Below are 27,672 nucleotides of genomic sequence, written 5' to 3' on the forward strand. Positions count from 1 at the left end.
TAACCGGCAAACCCCACCTGGTCTTTCTCCTTCCTCTCCTTCCCCCCCTGTCCGGACCAGTCATGGGTCTCCTATGGGTGCTGTCGGTGTCCATGCTGACGGCGTGCGTCGCCATCCCCATGGACGCGGCGGCGGGCAGCCACAGCATGTTCACCTGCGAGCCCATCACCCTGCGCATGTGCCAGGGCCTCTCCTACAACTCCACCTTCATGCCCAACGTACTCAACCACTACGACCAGCAGACCGCCGCCCTCGCCATGGAGGTACAGTAACTTTAACATGTGAAAGATGTAAAAAACCTTGTCCAATCTCCAGTTTATGTGGGTTAGTTAGGGTTCGACTGACATGGGCCGGTACTGATACTGAGATCAGACTGAATTTGCAGATAGATGATATTTTGTGCTGATATTCAACATTTTTTAATAGTTTCTTGACAAAAAATTATAAGGATTCAATGTTTCCCCCAGAATTTTACGCTTGTTAAGGTGGAAAAGCCTCTGAAAACAGTATTTAAACCATCATGTGACACTAAAACTCTCCATTGAAACCCAGACTAATGAAATCCCACCATACCTATTTGATGGTAGGGGGAACTCTGGGATACATTAGGGCTTTTCAATGAAATTTCATTGCAGGTTTTACAGACTGTTTTTATGTAGCTGTGGTCAGGGAGGAACCTCTTATCGGAGGCGGAGAAACTGATATAATCCTGGTATTATTTTTTCTTCTTAATTGGTGTTTCTTAAACTGTGGGTTGGGGACACAAATGGGTCATGGGCCTGATGGGATCCCACATGAGAAAGTAATAATATGTTTCAATTGGCCTGGGTCTTATGTTGAGAGACTAAACTGTATCCTTTTGTCCTAGGAGGAACAAAGCTAAGAAGCTTTCATGTTTTTTTTTTAATGTTTTGAGTAATTTTGATGTCCTCAGGGCCCAAGAAACCCATTCAAAACAAATTGTATGCTATTCAAAAATCTGAAATCTAAAAACGTTATTTTTAATTCCTGAACAAAGCGACTTTCTGGAGATACAAGGTTTTTATGGGAAATAACGTAATACATCAGTTTTTCATGCTGTGACCTTTTCTGCTCGTTCAGCTTGTGTTGTGGCTGGTTTTTTTTCTCCCTATTTCCACTTTCTCCCTGTCTGACCTTTTCTAAGCACCCTTATCTTCCTCTGGTTCTTTCACACTTTTTCATATATAAGACATGAAGAAACTCACTGTTGTGACACATGTTCTTGTCACTGTGCAGAAGTGAAATTCACACACATACGCAGACATGCACACACACATACCCACCCACAAACAGACAGTCAGGCGCACACACACACACACTATCTACATGACACACATTTCTATCTATATGCTCTTAGGTCAGGACTGGGAATTTACATGGGTTTGTGAAATAATTATCACATGTATAATAAGTGGTTCAGTGTGTCTCTGTGGTGCGCAGCCGGCCCCACGGACATCCTGGTAGTAGCCTAGATAGTTATCACCATGGCTAACTGGGTATCAGCTAATTGTTGGTAATATCAAAGTGGTAGCCTACTTTAATTTGGCTGCTTTAGCTCCGGGGGCTGGGAGCGTATTACCAAAACATTAAGCAGAAAATTAAGTTTTAATATTTCTCCCGGGGGGCCAGGAGAACAGTGCATTATTAAAAGCCATTGTGATTTTAGCTGGGTGTGTTGTCCTAAAATGGTTTCCGGCCCCGCGTCTGGCATGTAGACAGGCGGAGTGATTTACCACAACATGCAGACGCTCTGCACATCATTTCTGCACCGAAACCTTTTTACATAACAGGCTTTGGACCGGTCGGCCAACTTAACAGGGGATTGTAGGCTGCAGGCGGGAGCGAATGTACTGAACAGTTTTTTATCGCGTTGTTTCAGTTTTAGTTCAGATGATGGATTAAGCCGGGATTCCAGTGTTTAGCCCATGTTTTATTGTTTCAACCCCCTTCTGTAGATTATCTATAGATTTACCACCCGTAGCATCTGACTGTTGTGGCTGTGTTATCCTCTTTGAAATGTCGTGGTAGGCATTTAAACACAATCACGGAGCAGATGCATCACCTCGTTAGGTTAATCCCATCCTTTATGTATGCAGATCCCTCTGGAATCTCAATCTATCGAGCAATTACTAGCCAACCTGCTTCCAAACGCTGGATTGGGTGCTTTATTGGTCGATCTATCTGTCTGTCTGTCTATTTATCCATCCAGCCATCCATCCTTCAGTATGCCTATTTGTCCATCAATACGTTTCTCAATCTATCAGTTTATCCATTTTCAACATCCATCCTTCATGTTCTGACCCGCTCCTGTTCCCTCTACCGCTTCTGCCCTTCGACCCCACCCCGCCCCGCCCGCCTCGCCCCGCTCTGCCTGGCACAGTGATGATGATGATGATGATGATGTGTAGAGCCCGTCCCGGCCATCTGTGCTCCTCCTGCTCCCCTCCGCTCCACTGTACTCCACATAGACACATTTAGAGAGACAGAGGAGGCAAGAGAGAGAGACAGAGACGGAGGTGGGAGGGAGGGAGTTGTGTGCCACGAAAATCCAGGGTTATGTAACCTATGAACATGCCCTGCCCGGGTCCGGGAGCACACTGCATCGCATCACATCGCACCACATCACAGCGGCACTCGCTGAGCGCACAGAGGCTTTGGGCTTGTTTCTGGAAAAGATGTAACACCCCCCTCGTCCCCCCCCCCCTCCTCCCCCGTCTGCTCTTTCCTCCTTCCCATGCTGTGTCCTTCCTTGTCATCGCCTAAATATTCACTCTCATCTTCTGGGTTTAGTCACTTTTGCCTTGTTGTTATCTAAGATCTTTGGCTGTTTTTTTTTTTTTACATCAAGAAATTTATCTGATGTTTTCTGGAAAATGTGCTCTAAATCTTTAGATCAAATTGGATGTGTGCGGTTTAGGTTAAATCATTTTCACATTGCTGAACCCAGCGCTGTGTTGTTTTGAGGCCAGGTTAGCTTTTTATGCCTAATTTAAGTGTGTGTGGGGTGCGCTGAACAGAGAGAGGCGCCTCTGGTTTAGACGGTGTTCACTTTGATTGGTCATGGACCCACAATTAAGTCTCTTTTAGCGCGGAGAAACGCTCGTTGCGTTTGGAAAACACATGAAAACCCAATAGATTCCAAATTACAGACACTACGCCTCTATCTGGCCCTTGTTTTCCCCGATAACTTGCTCTAGATGCAGTTCATGGGAGAATTCAAAGCCTATAAGAGGGTGAGGGCGGCCAAATGAGAATTGACAGTTGATTTTAAAGGGAATTAGGCCCGCTGAATAGCCATGATAATGATGATGAATGCCTCGCACCGTGGAGAAACTGGGAGTTGGACGGGAACCAACGCCTGCCGTTCTTGCAGTTTTTGTGGAAACCCCCTGAAGTGGTGTCTGTGTGATTTTTTTTTTTTTTTTCATGTCTTGCTTTTTCAAGAAGGATTTTGGGGGGTTTGGGGGGTAATTTGTCGGCATAAAGCGTCTGGTAGCCTTGCCTTTTGAAAAATAACTAAAACTGTGCTGTTCAATTTACTGTTTTTCATCGAATGCTTTTGCTCAGTATGGTAACGGTACCAGAAATGCACTGAGAAATACACTAACAGCCTGGATTTACACAAAAGAGAGGATTTATTTTTTTTACTCTTTGTTGCACAAATCTGATTTTTTCATGACTGTCTAAACGGGGGGGGGGGGGGGGGGGACAAAAAAACAAACAGAGTGATTTCTAAAAACAGGATTTTCTGTTTCGGCGTACATCCTCGCCTCGCCAGTCATCGCTGACCGCGGGATGACCTCGGAGCTGAAGTGGGACAGCGGCCCCGGGGCTGGGAATCGGCTATTTCTGTGCCACAATGTGTTAGATAAGTGGGAGCATGGCGGATTTGACTGGCATTAACAAAAAGGGAAAAAAAAAAAGAAGAGGGTAAATCCTCTTTTTTTTTGAGATACCGTAGATGTGTCCTGCAGCCAACAGATGAATGCAAAGCAGTGTAGGATCGTCACAATAAATCAATTAAGTTGATAAGAACTGTCAGAATTTGGCATGGAGAAAGCAGATGGTATTGGGATAATATACGTCAAGGTTGCTCTTCTTTCCTGGAGACAGTCGAGTGGTTAAGTCTTCCGCCGCTGGATTTACATATAAGCTTTCTCTATTCTCTTCTCCTTGCTACTATCCCACTATCTTAAAAAAGCATAAAATACTGAATAGGTGAGTGAGCTGCGAAACTGTTGCTTTTTCACATAGATAACAATTCATTAGTGTCTTGCAGAAGATTTGCATTGCCACTTAATGCTTTGTTTAGTCCACAGCTTAGTCCACCATGTGTAGAAAATGCTCCTCAAAGCATTGAAAATGTCTTGTAATGGTCAAAAATACACGTGTTAACAGGAAGATGAGCGACTTTATCTCACTTCCTGGCAAATTTCTCCGAGACTTTTTGCAAGACACAGAAATTACGCTGTCGGTACTCAGGAGGAGGAGAGGCTGAATTGAGGAGGTGATTTCAGAAACGGTCTGTGCCTGTCAGGGTAAAAGTAGTGAGGACTGGTATCGCATGACCGCTTTTCTACAGCAGGGGCCAGATGGGACGCGCCGCGGTTAAGGCCAACTGAAAATGTTAATGAAACAAGATCGATGAGGAGGTTTGTTTACATGAAGCTGTAGCCCAGCCAACAAATCATCTTTAATGGCAGCAAGATGCTAAAAGAGTCACATGAATGTTGTGTTGTCTTGGAGGGGGGGAGGATTAAGTGACACAGATAATGAACGAGCCTTAACTTTCCTATTTTGTCCCTGTTGTGGAAATCAAAGACGATGACTATTTGTCAGTGTATAGGCCTACAGCCAGTGGGACCACAGTGAAAAATGGAAAAGACTCCACTAAACTCTTATTTCTGAGTCTTTTCCTAATCCTCTTGATCCCTCTTCCTGATTCTCTGTATGGCATTTCTCATGTTCTGTATTGTCTACTGTATGGAGGGTTTGCAGCGAGACAAAGCCTGAATCCACAGTCTGTGTTTTAATCTGCCGAGTCCCACTTACACTCATTTCCTGCTCCTTTCAGGTCATTAAATCAGCCTCTTGTCTCAGGTTTACAATGTGTCCAGATAAACCGTGTCGTGTTACAGCCGTTGTATAGAATAGCCTGGATACCCCACCCATGCGGTGTGAATGGATTTGTAAAAAAAAGAAAAAAGAAAAAGAGGTAAGGTGTGTGTGTCTGTATGTATGTGTGGGTGTGTAAAATGCTGACCTAGCTCGCTGACAGCTGGCAGTCAGTAAAAATGTGCGCAGTGTACCGAAAACGCACTATTTAACATGCTTATTTTGTCAGCATGTAAGGATGTATCCTAGCTAAACACACACACACACACACACACACACACACACACACACACACACACACACACACACACGGTCTGATAAATCCTACCCAGCGTGACCCGGGCCATAAAAGAACCTCTTGTTTTATTTAATGTCCAACACCGTGTTTATTGGCTCCGGAGTGAATGAGAAGCAGAGAGTGAGTCCTTGGTTGACAACAACCACTGTGTGTGTGTGTTTGTGTGTGTTGGTGTGTGTGTGTGTGTGTGTGTGTACATTACACACTGTCGGTGCACAAGGTTTTCAAACACTTCTTAGCGGTAAATGACACGGCTGACTCGGTCGACCCATCCCTCTTCTCTCTCTCTCTCTCTCTCTCTCTCCCCCCCCCCACCCACCCTCATCTCTTTTGTCCTCCCCCTCCCCCCACGCGGGCCTCACCGGTTGCCCAGGAAACGGTCCCAATTGTGCTGTTTAACAAAGGGAGCAGGGGCTTTCTTGCCTCCCGGGAGGTGGTCCCCTCCGCCCCGCACCCTGACCTCCTCGAACCCTGCTCTCCTCCCTCTTCCTCGTCCTCCTCCTCCTCCTCCTCCTCCCTGCTGATGCATCACTCGTCGGTCGCCATGGTGCTGAGCTTGGAAATTCGGAGAATTGGTATGGCAGCAAAGGAGAAAGGAGGATAGAAGGGGAGAGGCAGAGAAAATGTGAGAGGAAAAGGGGGCTGAAGGAGGGAGGGGATTGATGGGAAGAGAGGTGACTGCAAGGTATTTATAAAAGACCAAATCACTGTAGACCAGTTGGCCGCAAAGGGCTTCTTTGTCAGTGATTCATCAGTCACCGCATCTCAGGGACGAGGCTTTCATAAAATACCAATTACTTTAGAATTAGGAAGCCACATACAGACTCACTTGGATACGCATAGGGCTATGGACAAAGTTAATATCAAGATAATTATAAGAAGTTATTTTGATTTGTTGGATAAAAATATCTGCAAACATATCGCTGTTGTCATCTTAAAACCACATCATTTTGGTGATTTTCATGTTTTAACTTAAATTGAAATTACATGGATTACATGCTCCTCTATGGGTTGAGAAAATTTTCCGACCTCTTGGGCTTATGAAACTCTTTCAAAAGCATGGTGGTCAAGCTAAGGTCAAGGCTGTTTTGTATTAGTTCCTCAAAGTTGACATTTTGGAGAGACAATGTTTTTTCCCGACAGAAATTATATGCAAAATCATATGTTATGTAATCAAATTTAAGTTCATCACATTGAACTGCATGGTAATATAAAGTGTAGTGTAATTTCCAACTAATATTCCCTAGTTTGCTTTTGATTTCATTTTGTGACAGATTTGAATTAGTATTCTTTAACATTAATTTAGACCAGTGGTTTTCAATCCTGGTCCTCAGGAACTGCTCAGAGAACTGCTGCTTTTCATTCTAGCCATCTAATCACGGACAATTTTACACCTGGGATGCCAGTTGAATGTAATTAACTGCAATTAACTACCTGGTAGGATAGAAAACCAGCAGCACTCTGAACCCCGAGGACCAGGATGGAAAACTACTGACTTAGACAACAGAATTGAGTATCACAATAACTCAATGTTACTATTTTATCATAATATGATTCTATTGAAAGACGCTAAACTATAATATTGAATTATTGCCCAGCCCTAGATAGGCATTTGCTCACAGACACACACACACACACACACACAGAGTCGTATCTTTAACACCAGAAAAGCCCAGCACCATCCATTGATGTCAATTTTGAATTTTAGAATTGAATTATCTCAGCTTTCAACTTGTCCCTCCATGACTTTTCCAAGACCGACTTTCTGTACAAACCAGTGTTGACGAATTTTCAAAATCCCACAACAAAATAGCTGTTATAACTTCATTTACCCCGTTCAGTTGAGGGCTTGTTGGCCTTCTCTTGGAGCCCCAAAATCCACTGGCTTTTTGCAGTGCTAACTGATGTGTCTGACTGTGTGTGAGCCCTGCTATTTCCAGAGTGGCATATTATTCCACATTTTCAGAGATCAAAAATCCCCTAACAAACTCCCATGAATACATAATGACTTTAGCAGCGGGATGGGAGCTGAAATTACATTAGCATACCCCCCTCAGGCCTGCAGCACTTGACAGAGCTGTGTATTACACGCTTGATTCTCCTTACACGGCCGGCTCTGGGGTTAACAACGCCACGAAAAAACCCCTGGCCATTCACCCGACCAGCGCTTCACCAGCTGTTTCCAGTGTGGCCATAACATCTAGTAATCCTCATGGTGTGTGTGTGTGTATACAGGCTCCGCAGGGCCTCAAGATGTTGGTCTTCTAGTTGTTTGGGCTGCAGTGTGGATAAAGCTGCGACTAACCGTATGTCCCATCCACCACCACACTGACTCACATGCTGATCGCCGCTGATGGTGCGGTCGTAATGCAAATGGATGGATGGAGATGGATGGAGGAGGGGAGCTAAGGAAGACGGGAGAGAGGGTGTATGAAAATAAACGTGCAGGGGGAAGAAAGGGACGGATGATGGAAGTAAAGATGAATAGGAAGAGGGATGAAATGGAAGCAGAGACATTTTTTTTAAGTGGATTGCCAATCCTTGCAGCCTAAATATTTATTCGACCGCTTCCCATAGCATCTCAGCACAGCACATTAAAGTACAGTACAGTACAGTACAGTACAGTACAGTACATTGTGTGCCATGGAGCGTCTCGGTCGCCTGCGGGAGTGGAAGTGGAGTGGGTGCAGGCTCACTTTAGCTGCATTAGATCATGTCTGAGTGGTTAACTCACCCTGACGGGGCACCACTGATGAAGTAATAGATGTCACAGGACCGCACATTGGCAGCGAAGGGCAAAGGGACTCCGGTATCAGCTGGGCAGCAGGGTAGGGTGAAGTTAGGGATTTTTAGGAAAGGAGCCAGAGTTTTTTTTATAGACTCCTCTTCAGAAATGATGTCCAATAACATGCTCCGCTGTCCTCTTTATGGGCTTCTTTCACTCATTTTCACCCATTTTAAGGTCCCTTAAGCGCCCAGCTGGCATGCAGTCATGATGTAATCTTCCAAAAGTGTTTGAAGTAAAAAGGGAGTCATTATTTTGTCTGATCCTACTTTTTTTTTTTTTTTTTTTTTTGGCAGCATCTTTGTTGTTAAGCGCTCATTGCTGTGGTGTTTCTGCACCGCACTGCCCAGAGATCATTATGTCAAAAAAAGGAAAGCTTGGATTTTATCTGTTCAGCCGTGGTGGCTATCGCTGCTCATGCTGACTACCAGTTCTTCTTCTATTTACTCCAAACAAACTGCTGCTGCTGCTGCTCCCGAAAATGTGAAATGCATCACTACCTGTGTTTTCCTTGGGAAGACCCACTGTATGTGACACCGGCTGTTCAGAACAGGAAATGTAAAAGCTTTAATGAACTGGGTAAAGGTTGAATCATGTGATATCGGTCGGTATTACAGAATAGCAAAATTGACATGTATTTATGAAAATGTCACGGATTATTACTTTACTCTGAATAAATATGCAATGTTGCCACCTGCGTAGCAAAAATATTTTCTGACATTCTGCAGCATTCTGTAGAAATATAAAAAATGTGTTTGTGTTTATGGGGAAAATCATTTCCCCCTTTTCTGATAAGTGCAAGATTTTTGAAGGCCAGTGACAAGAAAAAAGTAATGTGAGACTCTTCTCCCTGTATTTAATTTGGAGTAGGGTTGGCTTCCTACACCATAAGAAGAGTATTTTTAATGGAAAGGATCACCGTGAGATTGATATCATCAATCTGGAGTAATAGACCCTTTTTCAAGGTGGATCTCTCTCGTTTCTGCTGTGTTTATGCTTCATAGATCTGTAGGGCTCATAACATGGTATGAGTGCTCGTGTTATTGTGTCTTCGTACAGTGGCGCCTAATGAAACGTGATGACTCCATTTGTCCAGAAATTACACGATCGACCGGTTGATTGATCTCAGTTATGACAGGCGTGTAAGTAGCCTAAATTGCTCCTCTGCGTCATGGAGAAAATATGAATTCCCCTGCTTTGAGTTAAGACTCACGTTATGGATTCTGCGTCTGAACATAAATCCTATTCATCATCCTTCCCTTGTCATCGCCCGTGTGCCGCTCATTGAAAATGCCTGATCCCTCACATTAGAAGTGACTTACCCATCTGAATACCTCAACGCCCGCCTGCCTGTCTGCCTCACTATCGCTCTCTGTCTCGTCCGCGGCAGCTGAATGTCCTCCTGCCAGAAATGTGTGATATGAGCAAGGCGATGACAAAAGCTGCGTGGATGCGGATGCTTTGTGCTTTGAGGGCCAAGCCTAACACCCATTCTAATCCTTTTACATAAAGACGTCACATGTGGGTGGCAAGCTAGACACAACATGCTGTCAAGAGAGGGATACACATATATAACGGTGTCACCGTGTATCTTAGGGTGGGAAAACAGCACAGGAATTGTTAAAATGTAAATGACAGACAAACCATCAAATGATTTATTGCCTTATTCTGAGCCAGAAATGTGTCTGAGGCGACAGCTTTGTGCGAGAAATCTGCGAGAGATGTTTATGTTTTCATGCCTAAGGCTGTATCATAAATATTGGATTAAAAGCAGTGAACTTTGTTTCACCCGCTTTCACCAAATGCACAAGGATCAGTCGGAATGATCAGTTGAATAACAGCAGTCTCCAATTTTCTTTTGGATTTTCCAGTTTTTAACCTCCCAGTATTCAGACTTCTTGGTATGTGACTCACATGTGTTGTGTTTTTTTTTTTTCACGTTTACCCAGCAAAGAAAGGCTACATCTGGGTCAGAAACAGTAAAAATAGATTCAGTGATCTGTGTAAATCTATGTAAATCGAGCGTAAGATGTTTTTGGGTAAACCACACTCTGCTTCTGCTTGACTTCTCAATGCAACAACATTAAGTTGAGGGGCTCCTGGGTGGCAGAAAGGCCTTACTGGTTCAAGTCTGTCCTGTAACGGAAAGCTCACAAGTTCGACCCCTACAATGGCTAATATATGTCTCTTTACAGCCGTATGTTCTGCCGATGTGTCCTTGAGCAACACCCTGAACCCTTACCTGTCTGCTCATTGTAATTCGCTGAGGATAAGAGAGAAATCACTACATTTTAATAGAAAAGTCTTTCCTTTTTCACATGGAGGACTTGGGTCTGGATGTAATATTGTTGGCAGGCTGTGGGACAAACCAATGCTATTCAACATTATTATTTAGAAAAAGTAGGTAAAGAAAATAATAGGCTCTCAGGTCTTATATCATCAGTATGGTTTTTAATATGCTCTGTAAAAAGATGACTCAAAATCACTCCTGATCACAGTAGACCATCAAAATAAATAATACATCATACATCACTCTTTAGAAGTATTTGGAGGGTCATGAAAAAAACATCTGGAGAGCCAAATTTTGCCCATGGGCCAAGCTTTAGATGGCCTTGATTTTAACTCGTCTTCCAAATAAATAAAGGAGAGGTGAATTACTTTCCTACTAAAAAATGTTTTCTGCCAAAATCTGTCAGCAAGGGAGACGGTAGGCAGGCACAGTATTATTTTCCCCATATAACCTGTAATTAAGAAGGTGGACTGAATATTTTAACTTCTTTTTACCATGGTGACAGCATCCCCCTTAACACCCACCCCCAACACACACACACACACACTCACACACTCACCAATTGTCCCCTGCCTGTCCTCTCCTCTCCCCTCCCTTCCCCCACTCTGTCCTTGTCTGTCATGTAGACCTCTGCCCTCAGATTTCGGGGAGAGTGTGTGTGTGTGTGTGTGTGTGTGTGTGTGTGTGTGTGATTGGATGGCATGGATGGGGCTGGGGGCCTTTTATTTATTACAAACATACACACACACATATCACACATGCATGCAGGTAGATGCACATGCATACACACAGAAATATGCAACTACTCTCACACAGACTCTCTCTCTCTCTCTCTGCCTCACACACACACACACACACACACACACACACACACACACACACACACACACACCCTCCCTTGGGGATTTACATATTAAAGACATGCCCCACAGATGCTCCCTGCTCTCACAACGCCTCTTGGCTGTCTTGTTTTTGTGTGTGTGTGTGACTGTTCATGTGTTGGTACCAGGATGTGTTAGTGTGTAAATAATATACTTCCGCCGGTACATTTGGCAGTATGTGTGTGTGTGTCTGTGTGCACTACAGCAGTGTGTCAGTCATTCACAGCGTGGCCCTCCCTCTAACACAAAGACCCTGTCAGCAGCAGCAGCCTGTGTGTGTGTGTGTGTGTGTGTGTGTGTGTGTGTGTGTGTTGGAGTGGTGGGGGTTACCCGGCATGTTCTGCCCCTCCTATCTCTGCTTTAGTGTGCCAGAGAGGAGATTGGAAGGAAGGAGGAGAGAGGAGGTTGGTAGGGAGGGAGGGGAGGGGAGGGGGGAAGAGGCGATGGAGGAAGGGTGGTGTTGAAAAAATGGGGGTAGAGGGGATTATTAGGAAAGGGGCCAGAGTTGTTTTTATGGACTCATCTCCAGAAACTGACAACATGCTCCAGTGGCCTCTTTGTGCTCCTGTTTGTCCCACATTTCAAAGTCCCTGCAGTTCCTGGCATGGGACTGCAGTGTTTTCCTCTAAAAATTGTTTCAAATAAAAACAAAAGATTCATTATTTTGTATTTGGTGTGTTTGATGTACACTTTAAAGTCTCTCTCTCTCTCTCTCTGTCTGTCTCTCTCTCACCCTGCAGCCGTTCCACCCCATGGTGAACCTGCAGTGTTCTCCGGAGCTCAGGATGTTCCTGTGCGCCCTCTACGCCCCGGTGTGCACCGAGTACGGCCGGATGACTCTGCCCTGCCGCCGCCTCTGTCTGCAGGCCAAGAGCGACTGCTACAAACTGATGGACATGTTTGGTGTCAGCTGGCCGGAGGAGATGGACTGCAACAGGTTGGTAGAGGAGAAATGTTTTTTTTTTAACTGTCGCTCTCAAATTCGTTACGGCGGTAGTCATTGTGCACCGTTCTGTGTTAGTAAAGCAGGATTTTCCTCTTGTGAGAGGAGTAATGGTGCAGCAGCAGTGCAGCAAGCAGGTAAAAGGTGGACTTCTGTGATGGAAAGTTTTTTGGAGACTGGCCCGTCTTAACTTACCTGTTAAGTGATGAGAACGTAGACACCAAAATCATCCATGTGTCCCTGGTAGATCATTGGCTCCGGTGTTTCATGCTAACACTTTAGCAAACACTATGTTGAGTGATAGTAGACAACTAGCATTATCTCAAAATTTAGCAAATGAAATGGGCTGCTGAGTTGGCAAGAGTGGCAGCATTCGAAAAGATGTCCTATAAATGGTTTGGAAGATTGGATGTATATATTAGGAAATGGGGCAAATACTTGCTCCTGACATGGGCCATATTCTGGGGGGAGTCACATGTTTCGTGTTTAGTGTCACAATCTATGCATGGACAAAAATATGTATTTGTTCTGTACTTCCTTGTTTTGTGATGGTTTGTTTGTTGAGTTTTGTCTAGTTTTAAATATTTGCGTCCACTGCATATCTTGGAACGTATTTATGTTGACAACCAAGGTCAATTGTGTATGTGGTGATGATGAGTTGGGGGGTTTAGGGTGGGAGGTTTGTGTGTATACTTTGTGATGCATATATTTTGTATTATGTTTAAGAAAAATAAAAAACTGTTAATCGGGGAAAAAAAAAAAGTTAACAAATGAGAACTTCTAGTAGCTGTAAAGCTAAATGGTAGGAAATCTTAAATTATATGCAGCCAAGTCTGGCTGAGAAATATGCTACAAAAATTACATACTGCTTTGAACTACCAGTTACTACTTTCCCTGTTTACAAAGGAAGTGAACATGGTTGGCAATAGGATAGTTTGTAGCTACAAATCTCTGCACATCGGATGATAACATGGTTGCTCACCTGAAATAGTTAAAAAAATAAACCTAGCTTCATCAGCTGTTGTGATTTAATGATATTTATTTTTTGAAATGTAAGAACTACAGGCCATATAACAAAAGCAACACTAAAACATCAGTCTTCTTAATAATGCTAGTTGCCTACTATCACTCAACATAGTGTGTATGCTAAAGTGTTAGCATGGAGTACCGGAGCCAATGAATTACCAGGGACACACGGATAATTGTGGTGTCTATGTTCTCATCACTTCATCTCCCCAAAACTTGGTGTGTTCCTTTAAGCCTAATCCAAGAGGAAGACTTTTATCTCAATCAATTCTCTATTCTATTCTTAGGTTTGTGGAAAAAAGGCTCTTTATATCAATAATTAATAACCCTGAGCTCCGTCCATCTGTCTTCCCCCAGGTTCCCAGACTGTGACGAGTCTTACCCCCGTCCCGTAGACCTCCTGTCCATCTCCGAAACAACCGAATCCCCCGTCGCCGTCCAGCGAGACTACGGCTTCTGGTGCCCCCGTGAGCTCAAGATCGACCCCGACCTCGGCTACTCCTTCATGGGGGTCCGTGACTGCTCGCCCCCCTGTCCCAACATGTACTTCAAGCGCGAGGAGCTGGCGTTCGCCCGCTACTTCATCGGGGTGGTGTCCATCGTCTGCCTGTCCGCCACGCTTTTCACCTTCCTGACCTTCCTCATCGACGTGTCGCGCTTCCGCTACCCGGAGCGGCCGATTATATTCTACGCTGTGTGTTACATGATGGTGTCCCTGGTGTTCTTCCTGGGGTTCCTGTTGGAGGACAGGGTTTCCTGTAACGCAGCGAGCCCCGGGAGGTTCAGGGCGTCGACGGTGACGCAAGGCTCCCATAATAAGGTAAGCAGACCAGAACATTATTTGGTTACCTGTATGTCATGTAACTTATAATTTATAATGTGATAAAAGTGCCCAGAGATTGTCGAGTAGTTAATTCCCCCAGACTCCAGAGGATTGAATCTCAGCGTTCCTACACAGGTCTGGAAAGGATGGAATTGTATGGAAAACTAATTTGGTAATTTCCAGGCTGTGATAAGTTTGCAAAATATTGGAAAAGTATGGAAAAATATTGTTGTACTGTCCAATATACATACGACTACACATTTTCTGTGATTTTAGACCCTTGTCATCTGGCATATTTAGATTTTTGTTGCTATGTGATATGTCATAGTTATTATGGGCAAGATGTCTGTGTAAATTATACTGAGCACCAAAGTCTTCAAATCAAGAAATTAAGGTCTAGAAAAAGTGTGGAATTTTGAAATCGGAACTGTGTGCCTAGGATTGAGGACAGGTATAATTAAGTGTTATTGATTATTGTTTGTCTCAGTAACTGACTTTCAGGGCTATTGACCACAAAACTATCTCACTTTTAAATTGGGCATCAGGTTCTGGACAAAGACCGTTTACTTAATGCAGTATTCCTTCCTCTTCCTCTTCCTCCTTCTTTCCTTCCCTCCCATCCTCTCTCTCTCTCTCCAGGCCTGCACTCTCCTCTTCATGGTGCTGTATTTCTTCACCATGGCCGGCAGCGTCTGGTGGGTCATCCTGACCATCACCTGGTTCCTGGCCGCCGTCCCCAAGTGGGGCAGCGAGGCGATAGAGAAGAAGGCCCTGCTCTTCCACGCCTGCGCCTGGGGGATCCCGGGGGCCCTCACCGTCACCCTGCTGGCCATGAACAAGATCGAGGGCGACAGCATCAGCGGCGTTTGCTTCGTGGGGCTCTACGACGTGACGGCGCTGCGCTGGTTCCTGCTCGCCCCGCTGGGACTGGACGTAGTGGTGAGGAAGAAAGAGTGAAACAGACCGAGAGATACTGTAGATAGGTCTCAGCTTTTAAATATATTTTCTGACCATGGCCAAGATGATTGGTAGGCTCTATCTCACACCAATGGTACTGTTAGTGCTGGTGTTTCTTAAAATTAAGACTACATTTCCCATAAACCCTGTTGCTTCCTGAGGATGTTGCCACTTGTACCCCCTCTCTTGTGTCACTAAACTAAACTGATTTTTCCATCGGCCTTTCACTGTTTTGTATGCAAAAGTCTTACATGACACACAACTTTAACAGTATCTCACAGCAGTACCACACAACATACACCTCAAAATCATTTTGTAAGACTGTGTGTCATTTTTTTTCAAATGGTGAATATCTTGTCTTGGGATGAAATGCCTCACATTTTGAAGGAAGCATTCCTGAACTAATAGAAGCATCACATTTGATCGCTAACAGATACATGCAGTCAGCTCTGACAGCTTTTTCCTTCCCATCTATTCCACAAGATGACTGAAAACCATAACCCCGCCCCTCTCTCGATGCCCTCCTAGGTGGGCGTAGCTCTGCTGCTGGCGGGCATCGCGGCGCTGAACCGAGTCCGCATGGAGATCCCGCTGGAGAAGGAGAACCAGGAGAAGCTGGTGAAGTTCATGATTCGTATCGGCGTTTTCTCCGTGCTTTACCTGGTTCCTCTGCTGACGGTTCTGGCCTGCTACCTGTATGAGAACAGCTACCGAGCCGTGTGGGAGACGACCTGGGTCCAGGAGAAGTGTAGAGACTACCACATCCCCTGCCCCTACCAGGTAACATGACGTTATTAAAGGAGCTGTGTTCAGCATTTTAACATCAATAAATCAGTACTATGTTAAGACTGGCAACCGCTACCAGCCTCTACACTACATTTTACATTTGTGTATCACTGGGTCAGGTTTAGTGGGAAATCTACCTGATTACTTTACAACACAAAACAGGAAACATTTTTTACTTTGCAAGTAATGAACAAATTTATTTCAGTTCCAGTATTCTAACTTTGTGTTAGCTTACCTCATCTGAAAGCATATTAGCTGTTATCAAGGGCTGTTATTTATTGAATTAATGCAAACCTAACCCAAACATGTCTCTAAATCTAAATCATATTCATATCGAATCAAACAAAGAAACAGTCCAAGTAATGAAAGTGGGCAAAAAATTGCATATTTCCGCCACCACTTCCCCTAACAAAGGAAAGGGCATTATAGGCATCAATCATCAACAAGCACAAACCAGTCAAAATATCAATAAACTGAAACTATCATGAAATATCATTGAGAAATCAAAATGGCACATAAAAGCATTAGAAGCTGATTTCCTTTAATGGCTACAACACCATTTCTCATCCAGGGAAAGTGGACTGAGCATGCTTGCCGTTTTCCAGCGATGCCCCACACACACACACACACACACACACACACACACACACACAGACACCATCATACATGAGAGAACCTAGTGATGATGACTCTCAGGTTACTTCAGAGAGCTGCAGTGGCCTCCAGCAACAGCACACACTCTCCCACTCATCTGGTGGAGCGGTTAATAATTCAAACAGCTCTCTCTCTCTCTCTCTCTCTCTCTCGTTCTTTTTGTTCCTTTCACACAGCCAGGGATCGCCTCACATGAGAGCGCCTGCATATCCGCTTTTACTCTTCCATGTTTAAAGTGGGTTGTTGTTGTGTTAGTGCTGAGAGCGCAGGAGTGTTGCAGATGTAGTACAGACTCTGGCTTTGTTTTGTGTGGTTTTTTTTTCTTTCACTAACATTGTAGTCAAGACTTGTACCCTCTAATTAGGGATGTAGTACTCGAGTCCGGTCTCTGTCTTGACAATACTTTTTTTTGACATTTTGGACTTGTCTTGGACTCAACTTGGTAAAGGTTTTTCCTGTGTTTCAATTAATTCAATCGATTTATTGATTTCATTTCTCCCCAGCACTAAAAACAATTTAAGCGATTTTACATGTAAACCTGGAGATGTAATGGTCCTCAAACTTCTATGATTGATTAATTAGTCAATTCCTATGCATTGATTAGTTGGATGTATAGTACGGATTGGATTTGCAGACAGATCTACATCTTTGTTCATCCTTAAGAAACTCAATCATTATTTTTACATTTGGAAAGACATAATGTACCGTATTTAGTACCTGTTTTGATCTTGGATAGAAACAACATCCACTTACCGCTTGATCATCGTTCAAAACAGTTACACAATGAATAAAAGCCATTTGGCGGAAACTTAATCCAAAGAGCATGCGTGTATATTTTCACCATATATTTTCCCATCCAATGGGAATCAAACCCCAAACCACAGCAGCGTTAGTACAGTGCTCTAACTGTAGAGATAGAACAAACACAGAGGAACATTCCTACAGCTTTTAATGTGAGGTGGTTGCTGTCTTGTCTTGTCAATTGAATCCATAATTGGAGCCAGTAAGAAATAAGCATATATTAATAAGCAGATATAAATTACTGCTCAAAATGCCAATGGCTGATTTCTTTGTTTGTTATAGCCATAGGCGTAATCGGCTGAGGGGACGGGGGGGACGCGTCTCCCCCCCCCAATGTTCAAAGTAGGCAAAATTGTTCCCCCCATTAAAATTGATGGTTCACATGCGGCGTCTTTTGTGCGCGCATAACCATTATTTCCAATGTGGGCGCGCTGCAGATGTCTAAATATCAAATATCAAATAGCATTTCGACTGGTCATAATGAGAGATATCTCTCATTACATTATGACTAGCCAAAATGCTACTTTAAGATATTTCAAATATCTGTAATGAGAACTACTGGAACTACCACTACTAGGCCTATACTGCTGCAGCAGCTGTAGTAGCAGCAGCAGCAGCAGCAGCAGCAGTGTTGTTGCTTGCCACTACTGACTACGACCACCTGGCTTAAAAGTACTGCTGCAGCAGCAGGAGCAGCAGCGGCAGCACCCAGTAGGTTCCCTGGAGCCCCTGGTAAAGCTCTTACTGTGGACTTTGACAAGGGCCTACGACCCTATAAGATAAGATAAGATGGCACTTAATTAATCCCCTTGGTGAAATTCAGGGAAGCTTGCCTCCCCGTCTGAGAATTGAGCCCTGGTCTCCTGCGTGACAGGCAGGGATACTAGCCACTATACTAACGAAGAGCACAAACTGTTTGGACTGGGTGGCGGGTTTGCTTCAGTGGGAGGCGAACCGCATCTCTTCGTACCAACCACCACCTCTTCAATGAACCACCATCGATAACCTCCAGACCACACCTTTGGAGTGGCTGGCAGGTTGGCTTCAGTGAGACGCAAACTGCGCCTCTTCGTACCAACCACCACCTCTTCAACAAACCGCATTCACTAGCCGCCACGCCACCAGGTCCAAACTGTCAAAAATTATTGACCATCTCTCGGTGTCTCATGGCGGTTTTTGTAAAAAGGTTCCCAAAGAGAGCCTCTTGCCGGTCCGAGCATCAGCTGTACCAGCACCCAGGGGAGCATACCTTACCGTGGTAAGGTATGAAGCTCAAGACCTCAAGCGGGGCCTTTTATGCCCTGGGCTGCTGCGACCAAACACTCAGAATTCTGATTGTGATGTCATCAGTGCAGCTGAGACAGGCTCTGATTGGTAGAGCAGAGTCCAGCTCCATCCAATGATGTCATAATTGGTTAGAATGCCGAAGTGAAGCCGTGTTCTGATTGGTGGAGGAGAAACAGAGGGCCAAGCTGCCGATTGAATGCCAAAAATGAGTTTGGATTATTTGAAAAGATATTTAGCCTGTTACGTAGAACTTTATTTCTATTTGGAGGCTTGTAGATGCATGCATTTACAAGTCAAACTTTTCAAGACTAATGTATGTAAAATAAGTCAAAATGTATGTGCCATTGGATGTCACATGCTTCTTAGGTGTGTGTGTGTGTGTGAGTGAGTGATATAGGCCTAAATGTTGTCTAACAGCCTTGCAGTATAAACACGCCACACGCCTTGATTGACTTGAGACTTGTCTGATTTTTCCAAGTAGACACATTACACTGTAAAAGAAAAAATATATAACGAATAGAGAAAAGGATGGTATTAAAAAACTGTTTTAATTGTGTTCAAAACTTAGGCCAATAGTTTGTCACAGCATTTTCCTTTATTGGTGAAGGTGATTTAGTCTTTTACTGTATTCAAGAAAGCTCAACAGTGATGCCAAAGTCTGTAGAATTGCAGGAAATGCATTTAATATATTAATATTAGTACATTTTTATGTCCTCCAACCTTCAGTTTGCCCCCCCCCCCCCCCCCCCAATGTCTTAGACACAGTTACGCCACTGGTTATAGCCTAAATCCACTGTGACTAGAGCCAGTGTAAAACTAGATCATCTCAGTGACTGTTTCTTTACCAGCACTGAAACCACAATTCTCTTGGCCCAGACCAAACTTTTATTCAAACATCTAAGGCTCAGCACAGAGAGAGAGAGTGACTCATGATGTGAATATTGAATTGGTGTTGTATAACGCTAGTCTCATGTTCACTCATGGGAGCAGTGAACTGTTTGCATTCAAGCAGCAAGACGTGACTCGGCTTGATAGCAGGATACTCAGCCTTAGGGGAGGGGGAAGATTGGTGCAGTATTTATTTCCATGGCTTTTAATGAACGACCATATAATGTTCTTATCAAACAATTCTCTACAAAATGGGAACATTTCTTGGTTCTTGAATTTCATCCGGTAGTTTTAATTCATATGGTTATAACTGATTTTGCCAAATGAGATATTATTTTAGCTTTTAGCTGCTGTCAAAAAAGTAGAATGCAATATATCACAACAGCAAATCACACAAATATAATGCTTACTACAATGGAAAAGATTAAGAAACAATTTTATTGTGTTGTGACTCAAGTGATATGATAATAGTGTGTGTGTGTGAGTGTGTGTGTGTGTGTGTGTGTGTATGTGAGAGCTCCAACAGGGATGAGGTCACACATGATGTCATAGCAGCGTATTAGCTTGCTTACACAGAACATGGGAATTGTGTGTGTGTCTGCAGGCATACTTGTTTATCACTATGTGTATTCACTTGCATCACCTTGTGTTTGTGTGTTTGTCCACATTTGCATGTTGTGCATCTGTTAGCATGTTGTGCATCAGTGTGTATATAGGCATGTGTATACAAAGGGGGGGTGCTGTGAGAAGAGATGTATTCAGATGCAGAGTCCTACTCTTAATCCATCATGCAAACACTGAGTTGTGAGAGCGGTAATCCAGTGTGTCAGTGTTTCTGTGGGTCAGCGGGGTCAAGCTGCTCCACATCATGTTACAGTAGATCTGAACAGAAGCTGCAGAAGCTCCAGGCTTAATGCAAAATGTAAGATGTTAGAAAAATGGAAAAATGGCTGAATGGAGGATGGTGGATGCACGCAGCAGCTCTCACACTGAGATGTGCAGCTTACAGTTCATGTTTCAGAATCAGAATTTTATTGGTGAGGCAAGTTTGGAATTTGAAGTGAGTGAGTTGCTTCTGTACGTCACACTGAACATAAAGCAATACAAAAGTTACATAAGGAGCATATATAAAAAGAAAATAGAAAGTAGAAATTTAGGGAGTAGATCTCCTTTTGAGGTCGTATATGAAGAAAGTAGTATACAGTACATGCAAGTACATGTAATATAGAAAAAGTAGAAGTAGTATACAAAAATGAAAAATATAAATTTAAGAAACACTGTAAGTCTCTTCTATACAGTATGCACATACCTGACTGACTGCACTGATAGGAAGCTATAGAGGTCAGTAATAGATAAAAAAAAAAAAAAAAAAAGAATAAACAGAAATATATACAGATCTAGAGAATATTGTGTAAATGGGTGTAAATATATATCTATACAGCCAAAACATGTTATATGGATGTAATGTGATATGGATATGTAGGGCTACTGTATTCAGATTGCTACTATATGATATTTATCTGTAACACACACACACACACACACACACACACACACCCATCACACTTGACAGCAAATCAAGGAGGACTTAACGTTTTTCTGAAGGCAAAACTGGCTCTATTAAGTATCATTAGCTACTTGATCTTGTTTCTGTTGGGTGAAAACCTCATATCTCCCAAAAGTCAACTTTTCAGGAACTAAGAAAAACGGCCTTCTTTTCCACTTAACCACATTCATTTTTGAGTTTATCCAGTTGGTTTTGAAAGGGTTTCATCAGACTAAAGGATCGGAGATTTATTTAAGATGTAACGCTTCAACTGATGTTAAAACTTGAAAATCATCAAATTGGAGATTCAAAATTTTCACGTGACAGTAACAGAACAGAAGTAACAGAAGTGTTTCTGTTATTTTGTCCAACCCACCCCCAACCGCTCCTGGCGTTCATGAGCCCACCCACATGTATGCATACACACACACATACACACACACACACTCACCAGCGATAACATACACAAAGCCCATATCGCTCATAAAAAGAGAGCCAAGACTCAAAGAGCCTGCCTATATTTATCTAAAAAAAGCTCTTCCCCGAGGCTCGGTACTCTACTCTCCTGTTCAGAAAATACATACATGACCAGAGTGAAGTCCCAACCTTTCCTCTCCACAGCACACACACACACACACACACACACACACACACACACACACAGTCAGATGCAGCGCTGCTATTACAGCGATTGGCTCAACCCACATGAGACTTGCCAAACGAAAAGAGACCAAGGCTGTTTTCATTCTCATTTGCAGCTGCATCGTAACTGTTTTTAGAGTTTGCTTTAGTAAATCAACTCATCCAACAATTTTGTTGATTCGTGTCGGCTATTTCACGATGTTATCTCAGATGATGAAATAGTCACTGAAGTTGATGTTGATGTTTTAAGCTGTAGTAGAAATGCAGCAGAACTTAAGAGAGATCTAAGGAGAACGTTGGTTACAGTGATTCAGTCTCTCTTATCTCTATCTGTCTGCTGTAATGAGTCTATCCGAGCATCGCTGAGCCCCGGGGCTTTCCGCCTGGCCCGCTCATAATGAGGCCATGATGACTACATCTGTGTATGACTGCATGAGTGTGTGTGTGTGTGTGAGAGGGAGAGAGAGAGAGAGAGAGATAGAGAGAGAGAGAGAGAGACGGTGTTTCTGTGGCTTGCAGCATGCACGCTATAGCACTGTTGCTATGGCAGAAAGCAGGATGGGTGCGGTGACTCTTCACAGCGCCGTCCTGCTCTGTTGTCTTATAAGCAACAAAATACTTCCACAGTAGATAAATGACCTTATTTTCACTGTGACTGAAACACCACTCTGAATTTAGTGGTTATTATGGAACAATTAATATTTACATTTTAGGCCTTTAGCTGACGTTCTTATCCACAGTAACTTAGAGCACCAGCAGGTGAGCTTAAATTCCAAGATCACCACCATGACAGTCAACCAATAGTAAACAGTAAGGTTAGCCAAACCCATATATTGGGCCGATATAGACCTTTTATTAATCCAATAATACTGAATACTTTATAATTTGGGGAATTTTTCAGCATGAAAATTGACAGATTTAAAGAAATTAAAACTATCACCAAACATCAGCTAGCGGCAGCTTCAACCCCAAAAATATTGATATCAGTATCAGCCGTCGCCCTTTGTAGTCAAACCCTGTTAAGGAGTGCAAAACGGAGCTAGTAGAGGAGACGGCATATGATTCAGTGGAGAAAAGATGAAAAGTTTTCAGTTTTCAAGGGAAGATTCAACACAAAGAGTAGCACCAAAAACGACCCGACTGAAACCGCTGGACACGCTGTCGATACGTGAAGTGTTTTCCTAACTCTAAACAAAGAATCTGTCTTTAAATCAGTGGAGAACGGGATGATGATGATGAAAAGGCCGGCACAGAGCGTACGTTTCTGCCTGCAGGCACAGGCGGTGCATCTGCAACACACACCCATCAGAGAGACGGATGGAGAGAGAGAGAGAGAGAGAGAAAGATAGACAGAGAGAGAGAGAGAGAGAGAGAGCACTGTGTTGGCTGCTGTGGTGTTTATGCCTCTAGCGTGAGGCTGCTCAGTTGTCGGTGATGATGCGGGAAAATAGACATACACTCGAAATGAATACATCCAGTTAGCAAGCGTGAACTCATATTCAGTCATACATGCTCCCATATACATGCGTGACTCAATGACTTTAAAGTGCATGACTATCGAAATGGCCTGCAGACAACTTTGTCATCTCTCCTATCGCTCTCTCTCTCTCTCTCTCTCTTTTCCACTTGATTTCAAACTGCTGCACCGTTCTCTGAGCCGCAGTAAACCATTAACAGCACACACACACACACACACACACACAGAGCGGATCATTTATTTAAAGCTACACTAGGCAATTTTGCACACTGGCCGCTCCAAATGGCAGCGAGAGGTAACTGTCTGAAAAGAATTGAACTTCAGCACCCAGAAACCATGTAATGTGATGTAAACTGCTCACAGCTCATGTTTTCCAATCCGGCCGGTCTGTGATGCTTTATACCAAAAGAGTAAGACAGATGAGTGAGTCCAGCTTCCTCTGCTGCTCGCTGTTGTTTAGGAGACGGTTTGAATTTCACTCTTAAGTTTGGATTTGTCGCCCATACCAAAATATATAATTTGGTCAAATAAGGCAAATCTACAGCGTCTCAGTTAGTGGGAATGGGAGGGTCTTCTCTGTTGCCGCCCCAAGTTGTGATTTAGTCTGATAAGATAGGTGTATTTTTACATAAAAAATAATCTTGCCTAGTGTGGCTTTAAATACACACGTCTCTTCAGTCAATATTTGGGTGGAATTAGCCTGCAAACTTTCTCTCATATTCAATAACTCCACCTCCAACATCCCCCACCAAACACACACACAAACATTGATCTCTGTTCTCTCTCTCCCTTCGACGCTCACTCACTCACTCGCTCACTCACTCACTCGCTCACTCACTCACTCAGTCACGCAAACCCAAACACACTTGTGCACTAACCTCCTTTCCTGTATGTGTGTGTGTGTGTGTTTTGTCTAGGTGGAGCGGACCAGCCGTCCAGACCTGGCCTTGTTCCTGATCAAGTACCTGATGATGCTGATTGTGGGAATCCCCTCGGTCTTCTGGGTCGGCAGCAAGAAGACCTGCTTCGAATGGGCCAGCTTCTTCCACGGCAAGCGGCGCAAAGAGTACGTACTTTAAACACCCGGCACCCATACATTTACACTGCCGTTTTCATTATTAGTCTATCACACTGGCAGCTAATACGCTATCGGCTTCAATCTGTCAAGCAGTTTATAGGAATTGATTTTAAAATCAATGATGTAAAATATTTTTGCAGTAAATGAATCTTTAAAACATTTGCTATGCAGGTTTCTTACATAAGTTTCATCCCAGTATTTCAGTTTTCTTTGAGGTTTTTTTTTTTTGCAAGGAGTATGCAAAGCATTTCATCCCTTTGTAATGATAATTAGATATAAAGGCCAGTGGATTTTGAATCTAATAACTTAATCTAATATAATACTGTATGCAGACTTGGGTCAAATGCTATTGTGAATAACGTGCTTGTTTTAACCTGCTTGGAGTAACAAGATGGATGAGGTTTGTCACGCAACAGAACAATCGCTACACAATTACAGGAAAGCATTTGGCATTCAGTTTAGTCTTTTCTGACTGACAACTGAACTGACATTATCTGAATCGCCCTGATGAAGCCAACCCCTCCCATCTGGTACTCCAAGCAGATTAAAACAACAAAAACAAATGCTTTGTAAATGCTATCTGACTGAATGTCTCCCATGTCTCCCATTTTGTTTGATATCAGAGTCCTTAGACATCAGTCATGAGGCTGAGTATCGATGGCTACGGTTACACTTGTGATTTCAATTCAAATTTTATTATCCGATCACGCCAGGACCCGTTAAGTGACGGATCGGGACGCGCAAAAATCAGATTCTGCTCACGTTGCTATCAGATCTTCAAAACCAGAAATAGAATTGGTCAGAATTGCAATGTGATTGAGATTCTACGCAGTCTGGACACAATTCAGCCACAATGTGAAAACAGAACAATGCAACTCGATGGAAAGGGTGAGCAGGAAAAAGTAACGCACAGGCGGATTTAAATAAATACAACAGGAGACACATTGCAGCCATTTTGAGGCCAAGACTGGACGTACAGCGTTGTGATCTCCTGAAGTCTGATCTCTAGAGTCAGATCTCAGTGATCATGTTGAAGTGACAGGTGTAACCGTAGCCGAGGATCTGTGCGTCTTCCTGGTGAACACAGGCCCTTCTCTGCACTCACTCCCCTCCCCTCCGAACTCAGAGCATTAACCCCGTCTCCCACCGCCGGCTCCACACGCTCCTCCGTCCTCCTCTCCCACACCCGCTACCCCACCGCCTTCCCCCTCTCCCTGCCCACCCTCCTGCGTCTCTCCCTGCCCTCCCTGCCTCCACTCCCCTTCTCCTCCTCCTCCTCCTCCTCCACCGCCTCCTCCCTGCCCTCCTCCTTTCCCTGCTGCAGCGGGATGGTCAACGAGAGCCGCCAGGTGCTCCAGGAGCCCGACTTCGCCCAGCTGCTGCTCCGGGACCCCAACACGCCCATCGTGAGGAAGTCGCGGGGCACCTCCACCCAGGGGACCTCCACCCACGCCTCCTCCACCCACCTGGCCATGCTGGACGAGCCGCCCAGCGCCAGCACCAGCCGGGCCGGCTCGGTCCGCAGCGCCCGCTCCAAGATGAGCAGCTACCACGGCAGCCTGCACCGCTCCCGGGACGGCAGGTGGGCTTCAGTTCTCAAGTGAAGAAGTGAAGCCTTCACGCATTTCTCCTGCTTCTGTCCTGCTTTCATTCTGCTGAAAGTTCCCTCTTGAATGTTGCACAGTAGGAGCAAATCAGTACATTTTAAAACAAAATTCAACTGCCTGTAAAAGTCTGTAAAACCTGCAATGGATTTTCATTTTCAACAGGATTTTCCTCTAAATTTATTATTCATTTAAAGGTAGTAATGTATCCCAGAGTTTCCCTGCAGGGTGGGTCTGCATTAAAGAGTTGAAAACCCTAAAACAATTTCATTCGAATGGGTTTTAGCAGAGAGTTTTAGTTTCCAGTGGTCTAAATGCTGTTTCAGAGGCTTTTCTACCCTGCCAAGAGTAAAATACTCGGGGGAAACACTGAATACTTTGACTGCAGGCAGCTTCTATCCAAATCTAACATTCTCAGTGTCTGCCTTCAAAAACCTGTACAGTCGAACCCTAGTACATAATGTAAGTCATAAAAATAAATCCCGCTGGGTGGAGTCACAACACCACATTATATCTCTTGAGTTTAAGCAATATTTCTGCTATGGTTACATCTTTATCTGTCGGGTCCTGACACCTGTTCCTCTTGTTCCTCTCGTTCCTCAGATACACGGCCTGCAGTTTCCGGGCTGCGGAGGACCGGCTGCCCTACGGCAGCATGCCCCGCCTCAACGACCAATCACAGTCCAGACACTGCAGCACCAATCGCCTGGACAGCCTATCGCGGCACGGCTCCACCCAGCGACTGGAGAGCCAATCGCGGCACAGCAGCATCAGAGACCTTAGCAACGCCACCCAGGGTATTCACAGCGTTCCTGGAAACGGGATTCGCAGGGTCCTGGAGGAAGACGGGGCCACAGCCTGAAAACGGGACAAAAACAAAAGTGTTTCTGTCCTCAAGGGAACTAGCTAGTCTCCTGTTCCTGGATACGTCCACGTAGATGTGATGGGACTGGATGGGTTTAAGTTGGAGCGGAAAGGACGACTTTTTCTCTCTTTTTACGAGAGAGCTAAGGAATGTGAAAGGAGCCACAGTAAGCGAGACAGAAACAGGCTAACGCTTCTCAGTCGAAATAGAGTAGCAGCCATTTTGTTTACAGTTATCCGTCAGATCTGTATAAGTCTGGGAGCTCGGACTTGGTGAGAGTTACATCCAGCCAAACCGATGGGACTGAGTTTGGATCGACGCCTTAAAATGTCCTCTCAGCTTTATCTAATTCAAAGCACTGGGCTGATTCCAAGTAAACCGGACAAGATCATTTTTGTCCGGTTTACATAAAGTGGAATAAAGATACTACAATGATTTTGTGGCCCTGATCATGACATTTTGATACCAGATATGTGAAGATGATATCAAAGCTCCAACACTGGACCTACGCTACTGAGCCTATCAAAAGAAAAATGTGAACAACACTGAGACTTCACTTGTGGATTGTCTTTCCTTGTACTGTACTGAAATCATGTGTAAAAGGACTCTGAACAGGATTTGAATGAAGTTTGTGCATCTCAGCACTCAGGAGGTGGAAGCAGGGTATTTTGTAAAGACTTATCGGCTACATTGTCACTGTTTTGCACCTCTTTAGCTACTGACGTCTCCATTATAGTCCAGTTGCATCTAACAGATTAAGAGTGGTTTGCCTTTGTTGAGGAGTGGCCTGTAGTTAAGAGTCTGTGCTATAACAAGAAGCTCACAGGTTCAATCCCTGCTGTCAGTGAGTTGTCTTTATAGCAAAACACTGAAGCTCTACTTGCTCACTCACTGTAAGTCCCTCT

At 44.0% G+C, this 27,672-nt stretch overlaps 1 protein-coding gene across 1 annotated transcript; it reads left to right on the forward strand.

The window, feature by feature from the left end:
* The first annotated feature begins 219 nt into the window (after positions 1-219).
* On the forward strand, positions 220-27,084 carry fzd3a (frizzled class receptor 3a). The gene is made up of 8 exons (XM_071919997.2): positions 220-263; positions 12,131-12,327; positions 13,717-14,179; positions 14,822-15,121; positions 15,668-15,919; positions 24,138-24,286; positions 25,623-25,880; positions 26,506-27,084. The coding sequence occupies exons 1-8, from the start codon at positions 258-260 to the stop codon at positions 26,762-26,764; spliced, it is 1,884 nt and encodes a 627-aa protein (XP_071776098.2). The 5' UTR covers positions 220-257; the 3' UTR covers positions 26,765-27,084.
* Positions 27,085-27,672: the final 588 nt, after the last annotated feature.

Source organism: Centroberyx gerrardi, chromosome 18 (genome assembly GCF_048128805.1).
Source record: "Centroberyx gerrardi isolate f3 chromosome 18, fCenGer3.hap1.cur.20231027, whole genome shotgun sequence".
Taxonomy (NCBI): domain Eukaryota; kingdom Metazoa; phylum Chordata; class Actinopteri; order Beryciformes; family Berycidae; genus Centroberyx; species Centroberyx gerrardi.